The 16,073-nt window shown below is 39.3% G+C and overlaps 2 protein-coding genes across 4 annotated transcripts in view; one reads left to right on the top strand and one right to left on the bottom strand.

Moving 5' to 3' along the window:
* CCSAP (centriole, cilia and spindle associated protein) overlaps positions 1–6,151 on the top strand; it is a 38,686-nt gene extending 32,535 nt beyond the window's left edge. Inside the window, exon 7 of the mRNA XM_066383518.1 lies at positions 4,858–6,151. The gene's annotated coding sequence lies outside the window, so the exon portion shown is untranslated. The remainder of the gene's footprint in view (positions 1–4,857) is intronic.
* The window catches only part of RAB4A (RAB4A, member RAS oncogene family), a 33,975-nt gene continuing 19,775 nt past the window's right edge, over positions 1,874–16,073 (bottom strand). Inside the window, exons 5-8 of one of the 3 annotated variants that reach the window (XM_066383535.1) lie at positions 15,315–15,469; positions 13,918–14,013; positions 12,861–12,997; positions 1,874–6,464 (exon numbers count right to left, since the gene is read on the bottom strand). In XM_066383535.1, the coding sequence (XP_066239632.1) occupies positions 12,882–12,997; positions 13,918–14,013; positions 15,315–15,469 (367 nt within the window). In that variant the 3' untranslated portion in view covers positions 1,874–6,464; positions 12,861–12,881. The remainder of the gene's footprint in view (positions 6,465–12,860; positions 12,998–13,917; positions 14,014–15,314; positions 15,470–16,073) is intronic. The other 2 variants (XM_066383549.1, XM_066383540.1) reach the window with 2 other exon arrangements.

The raw sequence follows: 16,073 nt of genomic DNA, 5'->3' as shown, positions 1-16,073 counted from the left end.
GCAGGATACAAAATTAACATACAGAAGTCAATAGCCTTTCTATATGCCAACAATGAAACATTTGAGAACGAACTCAAAAGAACAATCCCCTTCACGATTGCAACAAAAAAAATAAAATACTTAGGAATAAACATAACAAAGAATGTAAAGGACTTATATAATGAAAACTATAAACCATTGTTAAGGGAAATCGAAAAATATATAATGAGATGGAAGAATATACCTTGTTCTTGGTTAGTAAGAATAAATCTAATCAAGATGGCCATATTACCCAAAGCAATATACAAATTTAATGCAATTCCCATCAAAATTCCAATGACATTTTTTAAAGAAATGGAGCAAAAAATCATCAGATTTATATGGAACTATAAAAAACCCCGAATAGCCAAAGCAATCCTAAAGAAAAAGAATGAAGCTGGGGGCATTACAATACAATCAAAACAGCATGGTATTGGCAGAAAAATAGACACTCAGACCAATGGAACAGAATGAAAACCCAGAAATAAAACCACATATATATAGTCAAATAATTTTTGATAAAGGGGCCAACAACACACAATGGAGAAAAGAAAGCCTCTTCAATAAATGGTGCTGGGAAAACTGGAAAGCCACATGCAATAGAATGAAACTCGACTACAGTCTGTCCCCCTGTACTAAAATTAACTCAAAATGGATCAAAGATCTAAACATAAGACCTGAAACAATTAAGTGCATAGAAAAAGATACAGGTACTAAAGTCATGGACCTGGGTTTTAAAGAGCATTTTATGAATTTGACTCCAATGGCAAGAGAAGGGAAGGCAAAAATTAATGAATGGGACTACATCAGACTAAGAAGTTTTTGCTCAGCAAGAGAAAATGATAACAAAATAAACAGACAGCCAACTAAATGGGAAATGATATTTTCAAACAACAGCTCAGATAAGGGCCTAATATCCAAAATATACAAAGAACTCATAAAACTCAACAACAAACAAACAATCCAATAAAAAAATGGGAAGAGGACATGAACAGACACTTCTCCCAGGAAGAAATACAAATGGCCAACAGATATATGAAAAGATGCTCATCTTCGTTAGTTTTTAGAGAAATGCAAATCAAAACTGCAATGAGATACCACCTCACACCTGTTAGATTAGCTATTATTAACAAGACAGGTAATAACAAATGTTGGAGAGGCTGTGGAGAAAAAGAAACCCTCATACACTGTTGGTGGGAATGTAAAGTAGTACAACCATTATGGAAGAAAGTATGGTGGTTCCTCAAAAAACTGAAAATAGAATTACCTTATGACCCAGCAATTCCTCTACTGGGTATATACCCCCAAAACTCAGAAACATTGATACGTAAAGACACATGCAGTCCCATGTTCACTGCAGCATTGTTCACAGTGGCCAGGACATGGAAACAACCAAAAAGCCCGTCAATAGATGACTGGATAAAGAAGATGTGGCACATATACACTATGGAATACTACTCGGCCATAAGAAATGATGACATTGGATCATTTACAGCAAAATGGTGGGATCTTGATAACATTATACGAAGTGAAATAAGTAAATCAGAAAAAACCAGGAACTGCATTATTCCATACGTAGGTGGGACATAAAAGTGAATCTAAGAGACATTGATAAGAGTGTGGTGGTTAAGGGGGGAAGGGGGGAGAGGGAGAGGGAAAGGGTGAGGGGGAGGGGCACAAAGAAAACTAGATAGAAGGTGACAGAGGACAATCTGACTTTGGGTGATGGGTATGCAACATAAGTGAACGACAAGATAACCTGGAGTTGTTTTCTTTGAATATATGTATCCTGATTTATTGATGTCGCCCCATTAAAAATGAAATTATTAAAAAAAAAAAAAAGTCTTGGAGACACAACTGACTGTGGTCATCTGTCCTTCCCATAAGCACTGGAGTCTCTAGGTGCTAGGCACTGGGCATACAGAAGGCAGCCCTGTCCTAGGGAGCACTTAGCCCAATAGAGGAGACAAGTTCGGACAATGATCAAGACCAAAAGAAAGATTAGGACAGTGAATACCAGGGGTAGATTGTTTGTGTAGGTCCAGGGTGGAGGTGGGTAGAGCTCCCAGCAGAGATGTTACCCTGTCCCCTCCAAGCAGCAGCCCCACCGACTTAAGAGAGCAGCAGGTGCATCACAGGTGAGGGAGACATAGGTCTATGCAAAGGCAGAGACAATAGAAAAGCAGGGGCATTCAGAGAAATGCAAAGCAACATTTCTCCCAAGAAATGGGGATAGTGCAAGGGCATGAGATGTAATTTTCAGCCACAGAAACCAATATGATGACTTTTCTTGAAAAAGGAATGATAATGGTAGACTTAGCCTGAGGTAACCATATTTAAATTTTTTCTATTCAAAGTAAAATTAATAGAACATAAAGAAATTAGCATTTTACTTACATACATGGTATGTCCTTCCATATTTAGTGATCATAATTATTTCCATGGTATTTGGAGGTGTAAAGTTTAGCAAGTTTGTTTTCTTACTACTAGTATTTTTTTTTAAAGATTTTATTAATTTTACAGAGGGGAGAGGATGAGAAATAATTGCTTCACTTTAGCTGTTCATTGGTTGCTTGTCGCATGTGTCCTGACCAGGCAAGCCCAGGGTTTTGAACCAGTGACCTCAGTGTTCCGGGATGGTGCTCTACCCACTGTGCAATCACAGGCCAGGCTTAATCCTAGTTTTCTCTAAAAGAAAATTTATGCATGACATCAAGAAGTTAGAGCAAGAACCTGTCAGAGAACAAGCTTATGTATTTTTTATTCAGTTCCCTACAGAAGTGTAAGCATAGTGCCCTCTAGCATGTAGAACACAGATTACTGCAAGTGTATGACAGGGCTCAAGCCACATCCAACTTGGTTAGCCAAAGTTCCAGAGATGCACACGTCAGAGTTAGATATGTTCTTCATTATGGGCTATGGACACGTTGAGATGATTTAAATGAAGTGTACCTCATGTTATTACACTGGCAGGGGAGACAGTGAAAACACCACTAGTAGGGCAAGGGCACCAACACACTGAACTGCACTGGCCATGGGTGGCACGCTGGCTGCCCTGGTGACCCTGCTGAAGATATGACTGCACCTGGGCTGAGGGACAGCACTCTGCTACAGTTAGCCGCATGCTGGGAAATCACCTCCAATAATGTAGAAAGATGTGCACTTTGCTTTTCAACACATGCCAGAAAGCCAATGTTACATCAATGTGAGATAAGAAAAAAACATAACCATTCTTAGCTTTGTAACAATATCTTTCTAAAGTTCCCAATGGTATGGTGACTATATAAAAATTTAAAAATATTGTCAGAGATGCACACTGAATTACTTTTGGGTGAAAGGATAGATGCCTTGGATGCTTCCAAGTAAGATGGATAAGAACCACCCCAGGTGGGGCAGAGGGAGATGAAACAGGATTGGCATGACGCAGACCACTGTGGAAGCCAGCTGGCAGAGGGGCTCACTGCATTATTTTCTTCATACTTGTGTAGGTTTGAAAACCTTCATAATAAAAAAACTGAAAGAATGTAAGTGCAAACTGATTCCGATTGTATTTTCTATTTTCTAGCAATAAGCAGTATTTTCTTCTCCTTTTTTTGAATTTTATTTTAAGAGTACACTTATAAAAGCTGGGGACAGTGAAACAAGGAAGGGCTTAGGACAGAAGAAATGACAGGAGAAAGTCATGGTGGGGCTGCTTTGGCTTCCTGGGAAGCCAGAGAGGAAAGGCGGTCCTGGAGACAGGTTCAGAGGGTGAGCCTGCGACGAGCTGCCGCTGCCCACTGCTCCCCTGGTTGCAAGTCTCATGGGGACCCTTAGAGTTTAGGAGGTACCGCCTATGGCGGAAGAAGAGGGGAAGGGAAAGGCACTGGTGTGTTCCCAGGAGGGAGAGCTCCAGTATTTTCTAATCTTAAGGCGTGATGGCTGACAACTTACTAGCTACCTGTCTTCCTGAAACTGGTAAGTTTCCGTGAGCTGCTCTAGCAAATTAATGGGACCCAAGGAGGGTGGTTGTGGGACCTAAGATTTATGGCTAGTCGGTCAGAAGCACAGGGCAACCACCTGAACTTGTGACTGGCATCTGAAGTGTGTTTAGCGGACTAAGCCTTCTATCTATGGAATCTAGTACTGTCTCCAGAACTGAATATTGTAGGACTCACAGCTGGTGTCTGGAGAACCAGACAGTTGCTTGATGGTGTCAGGAAACACTGTACTGCCCAATACCAAATGATTTCCCCTCTTCCCCTTCCCTGAAGGTTTTAAGAACCACCGTGGTTTGGTTCTCTAGCAACTTTTATTGGTCAGAGGATATGGAATTGATATGCAGTGCCTATGGTTTAATTAACAGGCTCATTTATTAACCAACTTAATAACATCTTATTGAAAACACTCTTGCTTTTGAATAACGCGACGTGGTGGAGTGCATGTACTCCCTGCGTGGAGCTGTTTAAAAGTGAGCAACCTGCAGAACTGTCACATATGAGATACCGAGTGAACACTCTTCCAGAGATGTCCAAGGGGTCGTTCAGTCTGAGAATTGGCTTCATATTCTAACTTGTCTTTTTTATTGATTGATTGATTTTTGGAGAGAGGGGTGAGAGGGGGAAAAAGAGAGAGAAAGAGAGAGAGGGTGAGTAAGAAAGAGGGGGGGAGAAGCAGGAAGCATCTACTCATAGTAGTTGCTTCCTGTATGTGCCTTGACCAGGCAAGCCCAGGGATTTAAACTGAAAACCTCAGCGTTCCAGGTCAACTCTTTACCCACTGCGCCACCACAGGTCAGGTCTGTTTTCAAAGTAAAATACTCCAGGCTTTTTAAAAGCAAAATTAAAATATCTAAAACAGATACATACTGATATTTTTATCCAAGTTACTTCCTAGAATTAGTAGTGCTGTGGTGCTCCGCTGATTAAAACAAACAACAAAAGCAGCAGGTGGCTAAAATGTCAAATGGAAGAACACATATAAGGTGAAGAATACTTTTTAACTTTTCAGCCTTAAATAGTGCTGTATTTCAACTGTGAAGAAAAGTTCCATTTATACATATTTTTTGAATTGACATTTAAAAATATTAGAACAAGTCTTTGCAATACAATATATATTATAGTTCAGTAAACCTCACATGAATTAAAAACACGTTGATAAGGCATTTAAGTATTCAGCAAAAGCGATATAGGAATTTCTTAATGTTCATTTGATTTACTGGGTATCCTTAAAAGGAACACAAAACAATAAAAGCCTTAAAAAAGAGGCAGTGATGCTATAATACTGAATCCCGGAAAAAGCATGGTAGCTAAGAGTGTTCTAGCAGGGAGAGACCAGACAGGCTAGAACAGATGTGCACCACAGGTGCGGGACCCACAGCAAATTTGGTTAAAGGGACCAGAATCCGTGGTGTTGCTCAGAGTGCCTAAAGCAGCAGGTACTCAGGCTTCACTTCCTGAATTCATCTGGATGAAGATGCGTTCAAATCAACAGAGTGCTGGACAGTTTAAAGTTCATAGAAAAACTTTTTTTGCATTTTTCTGAAGTGAGAAGCAGGGAGACAGCGAGACAGACTCCCACATGCACCCGACCGGGATCTACCCAGCATGCCCACCAGGGGTGATGCTCTGCCCATCTGGGGCTTTGCTGCAACCAGAGCCATTCCAGCACCAGAAGCAGGGGCCCTGGAGCCATCCTCAGCGCCCGGGCCAACTTTGCTCCAATGGAGCCTTGGCTGCCGGAGGGGAAGAGAGACAGAGAGGAAGGAGAGGGGGAGGGGTGGAGAAGCAGATGGGCGCTTCTCCCGTGTGCCCTGGCCAGGAATTGAACCCGTGCCTTCCACATGCCGGGCCAATGCTCCACCACTGAGCCAACTGACCAGGGCCAAAAAACTCCATTTTTTATTTTATTTCAGTATATGAGTAACTACTGATTTAGTATTTCCAGCGTGGGCATGTATACACCTGTGGACTGTGGCAAACGGAATGAATGAGCACTGTGCTGGCTGCCAATGCCAGTGTGAGAAAACAGGCCGTGTACAACCACCGTGCAACATAACTGACATGATGATCGAAGCACACCTCACCATCAACACATTTTAGTTCATATAACTAAAAAAAAAAAAATAGACGGCATTTAGTGGAACATTCTATTATATCATACACCAGAGACCATGCTGTAGAAACGTTGTGGTCTAGAATATATACAGTATGCAGTCAGGAACAAACCAAAGGTGAAAGGGAGAACACAGAACAGAGAATTTTTACATATATGTATACATCTAATGATGCTGTCCATTGAATTAGATTTACCATGGGGTTTGCTGTGCTGCATTTATCAGCTTACATAACACTCAAGTCATTTCCTTTTCCCGCACAAAGATCTACTTCTAATAATGTAGAAAAGATGGTGGTAAAAAATTTCTTCAAGCTCCACCACTTGTGTCCCAAGTACCACTGTATGAACACCTAAAAAATATTAAAAACAATTTAGAAATATGCATAACTATAAATGTACAAATATAGCTTAAAATCTGAAAGGGAGTAGTGAATGCTTCCAACTTCTATTTAAACATATGCCTATTCAATAATGTTGACTGTATGTAAAAGTCCACTGCAGCAAATGGGAAAAAAAGGGAAGCTTTGAAAAATTAAACTCTCCATTTGCAAATTTTATAAATACACCTTCTATGTTAGCAACAGGCACATTCATTTAGACTTCAATTAACCCAAGAAGGCTCCTCACTGAGACACAGGCAGAAGAACCTCTCTCAGTTTCTCCCATTAACTACTGCCCTTCCTTTCTTCCTGAACAAGCACAAAAGGGTTTCCAGTAGAGTTCAAATTCTTTAGTGGTAAAGTTGGGTTTAGTCTATCATCTTGCTATTTGTTTTCTATTTGTCCCATCTGTTCTTTACTTCCTTTCCCCTCTTTTCCTGCCTTCTTTGGGTTATCTACATTATTTATTTTACTCCATTTTAATTCCTATGTTGGCTTATTAACCATAACTCTTTACTGTGTTATTTTAGTGGTTGCTTTAGTATTTTTTAATACTTATTAAGACTTTACCAAATGTCATATTGTTGGAATTATACAGTATGTAGCCTTTTCAGATTGGTTTCTTTTACTTAGTGATATGCATTGAAGGTTGCTATATGTCTTTCCATGGCTTCATAGCTTATTTCTTTATAGTGTTGAATAATATTTCATTGTCTGGAAGCATCATAGTTTGTTTACCCATTCTCTTACTTGAAGGACAACTTGATTGCTTCTGAGTTTTGGTAATTATGAATAAAGCTGCTATAAACATCCATGCACAGACTTTTGTGTAGACATAAGTTTTCAACTCAAGGATTACGACTACTAAATTACATAGTAAGTGTATGTTTAGTTTTTTAAGAAAATTCCAAACTGGCCCTGACAGGATAGCTTGGTTGATTAGAGTGTCATCCCAATATGTATAGGTTGCAGGTTAGGGCACATACAGGAACAGTGATGTTTCTGTCTCTCTCTCTCCCCATTCCTCTCCCTCTAAAATCAGTAAATAAATTTTAAAAAAAAGAAAGAATGAAAGAGAAAAAGAGGATATTCCAAGCTTTTTTCCACAGTGGCTGTACCATTTTGCATTCTCACCAGCAATAAATTAGTTCCTGTTGTTCTATATCATCATCAGCATTTGGTGTTCAGTATTTTTTGGATTTTGGCCATTCTAATAGGTCTGTTGTAGTGGTAGTTCATTGTTTTAATTTGCATTTCCCTTATGGCATATGATGTGAAGCACTTTTTTATATACTTACTGTTATCTGTTATCTTCTTTGGTGAGGTGTCTGTTAAGACAGTTAATTTCTTCCTTCCCAATTTGTACACCTTCTATTAATATTTCCTTTTCTTATCTTATTGCATTAGCTAGAATATTTAGTATGAAGTTGAAAAGGAATGATGGGAGAGGCATCTTTGCCTTACACCTGATATTAACAGGAAAGCTTCAAGTTTATCACCGTTGAGAATGATGTTAGTAGTAGGTTGTTTTTTGTAGATATTATTTATTAAGTTGAGGAAGATCCCCTCTATTTCTAGTTTACTGCAAATTTTCATCATGGATATGTACTGGACTTTGTCAAATGATTTTTCTGCATCTCCAGATATGATCATATGATTTTTCTTATCTTGTTGATGTGATAGATGATATTAATTGATTCTAGAATGTTGAACCAACACTGTATACCTGGAATAAATCCTTTTCATACATTGTTGGATTTGAATTGTTAATATATATATTTTCAAGATTTGTACATCGATGTTCATGAGAGGAATTGGTCTGTAATTTTCTTTACTTATAATGTCTTTATCTAGTTTTGGAATTAGGGTAATGCTAGCTTTATAGAATGAGTAAGGAAGTATTTCACCTGCTTCTGTCCTATGAAAAAGATTGTAGAAAATCAGTATAATTTCTTCCATAAATGTTTGGTAGAGTTCACCAGTAAACCCATCTGTTCCTGGAACTTTCTGTTTAAAAGGTTATTAACTATTGGTTCAATTTCTTTAATAGATACAGGCCTATTCAAATTGTCTATTTCTTTCTGTGTGAGTTCTTCCAAAATGTATCTTTCAAGAAATTGGTCTATTTCATCTAGGTCAGGGGTTGGGAACCTTTTTGGCTGAGAGAGCCATGAACGCCACATATTTTAAAATGTAATTCCGTGAGAACCATACAATATGTTTAACACTAAATACAAGTAAATGTGTGCATTTTATGTAAGATCAACACTTTTAAAGTACAATAAGTCTCTGAATTCTTTTTAATAACGTTGTTATACTGTTGCTAACCAATGATGAATAAAGTACTTCTTACCATTAATACGACTTCTGGTGCTGTATGGTTTTGCTGATGGCTTTGTAGTCTGGTTGATATGTGGTGAGGTTAAGCTTCATGCAGGCGTTGAGACTTCCATCCGTTAAATGTGATCGTAGGTTGGTCTTAACGTTCTTTAGATACCAGAGACTGCTCACATGCATACGTAGAGCCAAATATTGTCAGTACAGCAATACTCACACGCTGCAGTGTGTGGTATGTGACGGGAAGCGCGTTCCAAGTTTTGACAATCAGCTGGTCTGCGGGTTGAAGTTTTTTCATTTCTCCCCACTTGTGTTTGCTCGCCAACTCTGCTTGCTGTCGTGCAAGTCTTTCCAAATCTTCATTCAGTGACTTGAACTTATTCACCCACATGTCTGATGCTTTCAGGTCAGCACCTTATAGCTCAAAATCTCTGACAGAGACAGCGGGGATGTAACACAGATCGGCGCTGTCCACTGCACACTCATGTGGATGGGTGGTGAACTTAAAAAAGATGAGTGCGCTCACAAAATTCTCCAAAGTGAGCTTTGAATGACTGCAGGAGATTAGATGTGAAGCCCGCTAGCTGCTGGAGATCAAGATGTTGAGCAGGGTCACTTGCTGTGCATGCATCTTTAAACTTAACTCCCAGTTTTTCAAAGTGTAGTAAACGACCTGTTTCAATGTCAGCGATGAAGAGTTCCAGCTTGTTTTCAAATGTAAACACTGCTTGTTGAAGGGATAAGACTGTATTTCCAATGCCTTGCATTTTCACATTGAGCTGGTTCAGATGTTCAGTCTATCACGAGATAGTAGAACTTCAGAAGCCACTCAGTGTTAACTAACTCAGGATGTTCGACATTTTTCATTTCAAGAAAAGTCCGGATTTTGCTCAGACAAGCTGCAAAACGGCTGAGCACCTTCCCTCTTGACAACCAATGCACACTGCTGTGCAGAAGCAGACCAGGATAATTATACCCAACTTCATCCAGCAGTGTTTTAAACTGGCGATCATTTAAAGCTCAGGCAACAATAAAGTTGACCACCCGAATGACCAGCGACATCACCTCACCAAGCTGCTCGCTACACATCTGAGCACAAAGCGCCTCCTGATGTAGGATGCAGTGAAAACTTAGGATGGGTCTCTTTTCATGTTCATGAAGAAGTGCTACGAATCCTCTGTTTTTCCCCACCATGCACGGAGCACCATCAGTACACACCGAAATAAGTTTATCGTAGATTTTTTTCTTTAGCGAACTCAGTGAAAAGACTTGAATAAATCTTCCCCTCTTGTTGTCTCTTTCATAGGCAAAACAGCAAGACTTTCCTCATGTAGTGTGTCACCGACAGCATACCTTGCAATCACGCTGAGCTGGGATAAATGGCTTACATCTGTTGACTCATCCAAAGCGAGAGAAAAGAATGGTGCTGCATTTATGTCCTTCACTTGTGTTGCCTCAATTTGATTTGCCATCATGATAGTACGATCATGAACAGTTCTTGCCAACAGAGGCATGTCTTTTATTCATTTGATTATCTTGTCTTTATCCAAAAACTCGTCAAAAAGTTCATTGGCAACATCAAGCATGAATGTTTTGGCATACTCTCCATCTGTGAATGGCTTTCCATTTCTCACAATTGCTAAAGCACCAGCAAAGCTAGCCGAATTCCAGCCACCTTGTTGGTCCAAACACAGAGTTGCTGCTGACTAGCACTCTGCACAGTAGCTCTTGACATGCTTTCTTCCTGCTGTTCCCTGATGGATATTTCTATGCAAATGTAGTATGGCGTGTGTACAAGTGCCGCTTTATATTTGACCGTTTCGTCGATGCAATTTTGTCATTGCATATTAGACACACTGCAGAACCTGCTCTCTCCACAAAGGTGAATTCCTTTGTCCACTCCTGCTGAAAAGTATGATACTCCTCATCTTTATTTCTTTTAGCCATCTTCTTCGTCAAAAGGGTTTCTGCAATTAGCTAGCTGACTACTTGATTAAAAGGAGGGAAGTTTACTTCCTGATTCACAACAACCCGTGTACGTTAGGCATTATCCAATAAAAATTTGGTGTTGTCCCAGAGGACAGCTGTGATTGACTCCAGCCACCCGCAACCATGAACATGAGCAGTATGAAATGAATGGATTGTAATACATGAGAACGTTTTATATTTTTAACATTATTATTATTTTTATTAAAGATTTGTCTGTGAGCCAGATACAGTCATCAAAAGAGCCACATCTGGCTCACAAGCCATAGGTTCCCGACCCCTGATCTAGGTTATCAGAGGGCTTAGAGTTGTTCAGAGCATTCCTTCATTTTCCTTTTAATGTCCATAGGATCGCATAATGATGTTCTCTCTTTCACTTTTGATATTTGTAATTTGCATTATTTCTTTTTTATTTATTTATTTATTTTTTCTTTTTACAGAGACAGAGAGAGAGAGAGAGTCAGAGAGAGGGATAGACAGGGACAGACAGACAGGAACGGAGAGAGATGAGAAGCATCAATGATCAGTTTTTCATTGCAACACCTTAGTTGTTCATTGATTGCCTTCTCATACGTGCCTTGACTGCGGGCCTTCAGCAGACCGAGTAACCCCTTGCTCGAGCCAGCGACCTTGGGCTCAAGCTGGTGAGCTTTTTGCTCAAACCAGATGAGCCCGCATTCAAGCTGGCGACCTCGGGGTCTCGAACCTGGGTCTTCCGCATCCCAGTCCAATGCTTTACCCACTGCGTCACCTCCTGGTCAGGTGCATTATTTCTTTTTTAAAATTAAGTGAGAGGAGGGGAGGCAGAGATAGACTTTCATATGTGCCCCAAACATGATCCACCCAGCAAGGCCCCTATGGGGCGATGCTCTGCCCATTTGGGACACTGCTCTACTGCTCAGCAACTGAGCTGTTCTTAGTGCCTGAGGCGGAGGCCATGGAGCCATTTTCAGCACCCAGCCGGGACCAACTTGCTCAAATCAATCAAGCCATGGCTGCAGGAGAGGAAAAGACAGAGAGAGAAGTGAGAGGGGGAGGGGTAGAAAAGCAGATGGTTGCTTCTCCTGTGTGTCCTGACCAGGAAATGAACCTGGGATATCCATACACTGGGCTGATGCTCTACCACTGAGCCAACCAGCCAGGGCCTATATTTTTTTTCTTAGCCTGACTCTCAGAGGTTTGATTTTACTAATCTTGTCAAAGAACCAGCTTTGGTTTTGTTGATTTTTCTCTACTGATTTCTGAGTTTTAATTTTATTAATTCCTGTTCTAATTCTCATTATTTCTTTTCTTCTGCCTACTTTGGATTTAATTTGCTCTTTTTCCCTAATTTTCTTTTCTTTTAAAAAAAAACTTACTAATTTGAGAGAGACAGACACTTTGTTTCTATTATGTGCCCCGACTGGGGTTAAAACCAATAACCTCTGTGCTTTGGCATGAAGCTCTAACCAACTGAACTATCTGGCCAGGGCTCTTTTTCCTAGTTTTCTATGGTGTACACATAGTTGTACACTGTATTTAGATCTTTCTTTTTTCTAATATATGTATTCAATGCTATAAATTTCCTTCTAAGCACTACTTTTGCTCCATCCCCTAGATTTTGATGTTATGTTTTGATTTTCATTTGGTTTAAAATATTTTTAAATTTCCCTTGAGATTTCTTCTTTAACCCAGTTATTTAGAAGTATATTGTGTAATCTCCACGTATTTTAAATTTCCCAGTTATACTTCTGCTATTCATGTCTAGTTTAATTACACTGTGGTCTGAAAATAGACATTGTATGATGTTTTCTTTTAAATGTGTTAAGATGTGTTTGCAGCCCAGAATCTGGTCTACCTTATGAATGTTCCATGTGAGCTTGAGCAGAATGGGTACTCCACTGTTGAGAATATCCAATATTTAATTATGCAAACTCTTCTCTTTTTCATAAGGTAGCTGCAAAAAGCAGTTACTAGTTTCTACAGAAAGCACATGTGGAACTCCAGGTGGTGAACAGAGCACAGGGTTGAAGGGCTAGCAGAGACTGGGATGCGAGCACCTACCTCTGTGCTCCCATGCTGTTTCTAACAACCACACTCCTGAGCGCTCGGGGCCTGTGAGCGCCGCGGCGACCGCAGCTGTCTCAAGGCGGCATCTCCATACTGAATACCTGAGCCCATTCTTTCTGGGTCCAGCTCACCTGGTGAATAGTAAGTCTTTTAAAAGAAATTCCTACGTTTCTGTGTTTCCCAAAATATATTAAGTTAAAAAAAAGTGCAGAACACTATATACACCACTGTTTTTAATAAAGAGAAAAAAATACATGCCTTCATATATGTTTGCTTGCACAGGCATGAAATATCTTTGGAAGCTACATTAAAAAACTGATAATAATGGCTGACTTCAAGAAAGAGTTCTAGATGGCGAGGGGATAGGAGAGGGGTGGTAATGGAGGGCCACTTGCATTGTATCCTTTTTGGGGTACTTTTTTTTTTTTTTTTTTTAATTTTTTTTATTTATTTATTCATTTTTTAGAGAGGAGAGAGAGACAGAAAGGGAGAGAGAGGAGAGAGAGACCGAGAGAGAGAAGGGGGGAGGAGCTGGAAGCATCAACTCCCATATGTGCCTTGACCAGGCAAGCCCAGGGTTTTGAACCAGCGACCTCAGCATTTCCAGGTCGACGCTTTATCCACTGCGCCACCACAGGTTAGGCTGGGGTACTTTTAAAATCTGGAATTATGTGAATATATTATGTATACAAAGGTTAATTAATATAAAATTAAATTATAAAATATCATTTTTCACTTATCAGACTGGTAAAATGACACCAAGTATGACAATATACTCTGTGGGAGGGGCTTTAGTGAAATGAGCACTTTCATCACCACTAATGGAAGGATAAACTGCTCCAACACTGATAAGAGGAAGGACAGCCTTCACTTCTACTCCAAATGCTGTTCTTTGACCCAGCAATTCCACTTCTGGGAATTTATTCTACACATACATTCATACATGTGAAATGACTTATAAATGGTTATTTACTGCAGCACTATTTGTGATGACCAAATACTGGCAACAATCCAAATGTCCACAGTGGACTGGTTCAATAAAAATGTTTACCTGATTCAATTTTGTTAAGTATTTTTCTTGCACATTGTACAAAGGCCTCTTCAACATTCTCCCCCGTTAGTGCACTTGTTTCCAAAAACATCAGTTCTAAAATTGACATCAAACATAATACAAAGCCATATTTAGAAGACAATCCTAATTATTCAATTACCAACAGCCTGCTTAGTATTCTCCTAGAGTAGCAAATGAGATGTAATTTATTATTTAAAACCATGGATTTCTGTAAATATAATATCAATAAATGTCAATACATATTTTAAATGGTATAAGATGCCTAACCTTTTCTGAAAGGCGCCCATTCCCTGTGCAGCACTTACACTTGAGAAGAGACAGAGTGAGTGCCAATGAGTGGGGAGGACACAGGCTGGGGAATGACCTGGCCAGATGTCCATACAAGACGAAGTAATAATTTCCTTCTCCAATAAGCTTTATGTTGCTCAAATATAACGTGTTTACATTTGGGGGGAATATATGGCAGTTTGTCATTCTGACTGTAAAGAAGTCTTACATGAATTAACACTCTTCTTGTCCACCAGAGCAGTTGCTAGCCCCAGCAGAAAGGCCGGTTCTCCATGCTCTTATACGCAGACCTCAAGCTCTGGAGCCCTTGTTCCCTCTCTTGCAAAAACGAGGTGTGTTTAATTGACATCTAAATTCCTTCTAACAGCCAATATTCTAAGCTTCTCTATTTCTAAACAGCTTCTTTGCAAACTCATGGCTTATGTTTTTCTCTCATGTTTGTTTTCTTAGCAGGAAAAGCAGTTAATATGTAAGAATATAATTTGGTAGTCATAGAGTTGAACTGAAAATGGGTATTAGGATATATTAGTTCTTGATAGGTTCTAAAAAATGTCTAAATTCCTATGGTTGTATAAGCAACCATTAATTTTATGTGCAAATCTCTTGTACTCTGTATGTAAATTCAACGATATTTCAAAGGTACCTATAACCAAGTAACTTATATTCAGTGTGACTAAGACAAAGCCAATAAGCCCAATATTGCTTCTTTCTATTTAGATCTAATATTTTCACCATTTTAGCTTCAAACTATACAAAAAAGATGACACCATCTAATTAAGATGCCTTTAAAAATTTTGTTATCAATTTCACTTTAAACCAAGACCTGTAACCTTCAAAGATCTTGGACTGAAAAATTGTAGAATATAAACACATTTGCTTTTATCATTATAATAACTTTTATAGATGGAATAAAATATTATATATATTATATATGCTAAATAAGTCTCAATTTATAGTAAACAATTAGAAGGTCTACAGTTACTAAATAGAGTTTTATCTTAATTCCAGTAGCTATTTTAAGCTAAAAGCAATATTATTACCCCCAAACCTGCCATTAGAAAAGCAGTAACAGGTCAAAGGTCACTTGCCATTTTCTTGAGCAAATCTGGAGGCTTCTAAGAAAGTAACTTCCCGATCTGCATCCAGGTCCTTCTTATTCCCACAGAGGATGATCACGATGTTCTGACTTGCTAGCATTCTGGCATCTGTTAACCAATTAGTAAGCGCATTGTAGGTTTCTCGGCTGCGTAATATAAGATTGTGAAAATAATACACGTATTTTATAAAACTAGCAACTCTTTCCAGTCACACTACTCACACGGCTTTTAAACATGTCAGAGTAATGCCAGCGACCTTTAAGGCAACTCAGACAATCTGAACACCCCAAGTATACACCATACCTATATAGGCTGTGTTCTGTTTCCAGTAAAATAAGACAGCTCATTAGATATTGTATTGTCCAATCAAGGTTCAAAAGGAAACAAAAGTTCCTTCTTTCATTTTACAAATATTTATGAGCTCACAATATGTGAAACACACTGGTAAGCAAGACTGAACAGCTAACTGTTGCCATTTAACAAACCTGTGCAATACACTGGTACTTTGTTTCATAAGAGTTTATCACACTGATTCTTTGTAAGGACTCTGTGCCAGGAACTCTATTATCATCCCCCTCTCCAAGAGAAACCCTGAGGGGAGGCTCAGAGAGATAAATTAAGTTACCCAAAGTCACACAGCAGCCAGTGGCTGAAGCTAGGACTTGACCAGGTCTTTTTTTTTTTTGTATTTTTCCGAAGCTGGAAACGGGGAGGCAGTCAGACAGACTCCCACATGCGCCTGACCCGGAT

This window comes from Saccopteryx leptura, chromosome 1 (genome assembly GCF_036850995.1).
Source record: "Saccopteryx leptura isolate mSacLep1 chromosome 1, mSacLep1_pri_phased_curated, whole genome shotgun sequence".
Taxonomy (NCBI): domain Eukaryota; kingdom Metazoa; phylum Chordata; class Mammalia; order Chiroptera; family Emballonuridae; genus Saccopteryx; species Saccopteryx leptura.
Note: the sequence above shows the minus strand (reverse complement) of the source record. Positions and strands in the feature narration are given on the sequence as shown.